Genomic DNA, 3,162 nt, shown 5'->3' with positions numbered 1-3,162 from the left:
ATTATTTTAGACCACCATGAATTATAGAAAGCAGAGTTGAGTTTTCTATCAGATAAAAAGGGCAGCACAGTATAGATGAATAAAGATTCAGTTATTCATCAGATCTTCAGAAATATTATGATATTTATATTGATATTTTCTCAGCAGTTAATATTTTCTTAAACCACTGTGGATACCCGGTTACAGAAACAGGTTGCCGTCAAATAAGACGATGTCTACGGACATCCAGATTGCCTTCGGTTTATGTTGCCTTCGGATATGATGATGTCTACAGACATCCAGTTTACTTTCAGTTACGTCAGTGCACTTGACATTTGCCTCACGAGTTTTGGGGACGCCCGGACCGTGAGTGCCAGGATTGCGAATCAGGCTGACTACGGTCTCCTGAATCCTGCCAGTTTGCGGCTCGGATACACTATGTGTCGCCGAGACCTGCCAGGGGAATTAACGGATTTACAGAGGATTTGACAGTTTTACAGGGGTACACCTAGGTGGTAGTTTTAAAGAAATTTCAGTGCTTTTATGCAAATATTGATTTCAGTGATTTTACTCAATATTTCCTTGGTATTGAGCATATCCTACATCTGGATATATATATATATAGATGTATATATTTATGTGAATGCTTGAATTTACCCTAAATTCAGTGCAGTTTACATATTCAGTTTTATGATTATCATTGTTTTTACAGTGGGGGTTATTATGTTCATACACTGTTTGAGAACTCTATTTTGGTCCACTCACACTTTTAATGTTTTGCGCCCCCCCAGGCCGTAGAAGAACGAAGGAAACCACTCGGGCCATCATCCTAGCTTCCGACCCACCACCAAAGTGTAGGAGTTCGTTGTAACTCTTTTGTAAATCCTGTAAATTTGTATAGAAATGCTCTGAGATCTGGTTGAACATAAGGAACTGGTAGGATTTTTGAGACTGTTTGACAGGTGGAAGACTTTGTGTTTGGTCAAAATACAGGGTAGACTCTGCCGGATTTTCGGCAGAAGTCGAAAGTAAATTTTAAGAAATTTGTTTAAGAAAAGGGTAAAAAGGTCATTCGTGCCCGGCATTCGCCAGGTGTCGGACACGCACAGGATTCGGCTCGGATTCCAAAGCGGAAATTGGGTCGGGTCCTGTCAATTTGGTATCAGAGCATAGGTTTTACTTCCTGTAGACCCTCTTTCTTGTTACTGAACCCTTGTTCTTCTTTCAGTTGATTATGGGCCCGAAGCGTGGTGGTTTCCGTAGGGGGACGAGACAGTCGTCCCGAGTGAGGGGACAGGACCCTCCTCCAGAACCAGAGAATTTTCCTACCCCAGAACCGGTCCAAGAACCGGTTGAACAGTCATTTGTTGGAGGCCCCTCAGGGCCCGCACCTCCTATGCCCACGGTGATGGGAGACCCAACTTTTTAGCAGACCTTAGAGATGTTGACTCAGGCCCTATCCCGGGCAGGGCAGCCTAGAGACCCGTCCTTGGGATACGCAGACCAAGCAAAAAGAATTGGGGCCATAGATTTTGATGGTACTGGCGACCCAGCAGTGGCCGAAGGGTGGATAGAGAGGATGGAACGGATCATGGAAGTGATGGCCGTTCCACAGGATCGCAGAGTACTTTTGGCCAGTTTCTTTTTGATCGGAAATGCTAGACACTGGTGGGAGTCAATTAAAAGGAGATATCCAGATCCGTCAGTCATTTCATGGCCAGTTTTTCGAGCTGTTTTTAACAGCCAATATTATCCACAAGCGTACCAGAATTTGAAGATGCAGGAATTTTTGCAGTTGGACCAGGGGTTGATGACAGTACTGGAGTACGAGAAGAAGTTTAATGAGTTATCAAAGTACTGTATTCCACTGGTAGAGGATGAAAGCAAAAAGTGTCAATTGTTCACTAAAGGATTGAAAGCCTCTATCAGGGACATTGTAATTAGTCAACGGCTGACGAACTTTGGAGACTTGGTGATGTCAGCTTCGCTGGTAGAGAGTAGTCAGATGATGGTCAGGGCACAAGGTGAACCTCGGAGACGATTATTTGATTTAGGTGGTCCCAGTCAGGGGTCATCCAAGAGAGGCAGTTACAGTGCTGGATCATCTAGGGGTCGTAGTTTTAGAGGTTTTCGACCAGGAATTAGTTCCAGTGGAGGCTCAAACCGGAGTGGTAGTTTTGGAAGCCGTTTGGTGGGCAATGCAGTTAGAGGTTCTGGGAGACAATCACCCTCAGCAGTTGGGGGGAGGAGGAATCCACAGTGTACTGTGTGTGGCAGATATCATACCGGAACCTGTCGGCAAGGAACCACAGGATGTTTCCATTGTGGTCAGCCTGGACATTTCTTGCGAGAGTGCCCAGTATTACTTCAGGGTGGAGAAGCGACTGTTACAATGCCTACAGAGATAGGCACAGAGGGCAAAACGCAGTTTAGAGGAGCCTCGTCCAGTGGTGGGATCCAGACTAGTGTTGCAAGCCGAGGTGGCAGTCAGCAGCAGGGACGAGGTGGACGTGCTAGAGCCACAGGCAGGGTGTATCACATGTCCCAGCAGCAGGCACAGCCGTCGCCAGATGTGGTGACAGGTATGTTATCAGTCTTTGGAACTCCTGCTAGAGTTTTGATTGATTCTGGGGCTACGCACTCATTTGTTACGCCTAGTGTTGCCCGCAACGCTGATGTCAGACAGTCAGCCCTACGGGATGAATTAGCAATCTCTGTACCGACAGGAGAGATCTTTTATGTAGGTACGGTATATAGTGATAGTGCAATATTAGTAAGGGATGTGTGTTTAGAAGCAGATTTGATTCCACTAGAAATGGTGGGCTTGGATGTTATATTGGGCATGGATTGGCTAGTTAAGCACCATGCCGCAGTAGATTGCTTCCGGAAAGAAGTTATACTTCGTAGCCTTGGACGCCCTGAAGTGACATTTTATGGTGAGCGTAGAGTGCTCCCATCTAGCCTCATTTCAGTGATGATGGCAACGAGATTGCTCAGAAAAGGGTGCTCAGGATATGTAGCTTATATAGTGGATAGTAGGACTCAGGAGTTAAAGTTTGAGGATATACCAGTAGTTCGGGATTTTCCAGATGTATTCCCGGATGATCTTCCTGGGTTACCTTCCCATCGGGAGATCGAGTTCACTATTGAACTCATGCCAGGAACAAGCCCTATATCACAGGC

General features: G+C 45.8%; 2 protein-coding genes across 2 annotated transcripts in view; both read left to right on the top strand.

Moving 5' to 3' along the window:
- LOC109946383 overlaps window positions 1–1,408 on the top strand; it is a 3,014-nt gene extending 1,606 nt beyond the window's left edge. Inside the window, exons 3-5 of the mRNA XM_020553924.1 lie at window positions 145–297; window positions 692–696; window positions 1,208–1,408. Coding sequence (XP_020409513.1) covers window positions 145–297; window positions 692–696; window positions 1,208–1,408 — 359 coding nt within the window. The remainder of the gene's footprint in view (window positions 1–144; window positions 298–691; window positions 697–1,207) is intronic.
- LOC18781549 lies at window positions 374–3,146 on the top strand (the record flags this gene model as incomplete). Its single annotated transcript, XM_020553925.1, has 3 exons — window positions 374–491; window positions 771–833; window positions 1,208–3,146. A coding segment is annotated over exon 3 (1,726 nt), but the record flags the coding sequence as incomplete, so codon positions are not given.
- Window positions 3,147–3,162: the final 16 nt, after the last annotated feature.

The sequence above is a fragment of the Prunus persica genome, unplaced genomic scaffold, assembly GCF_000346465.2.
Source record: "Prunus persica cultivar Lovell unplaced genomic scaffold, Prunus_persica_NCBIv2 scaffold_28, whole genome shotgun sequence".
Lineage (NCBI taxonomy): Eukaryota > Viridiplantae > Streptophyta > Magnoliopsida > Rosales > Rosaceae > Prunus > Prunus persica.
The sequence above is the reverse complement of the archived record's forward strand: the minus strand, read 5'-3'. Positions and strand labels throughout refer to the sequence as shown.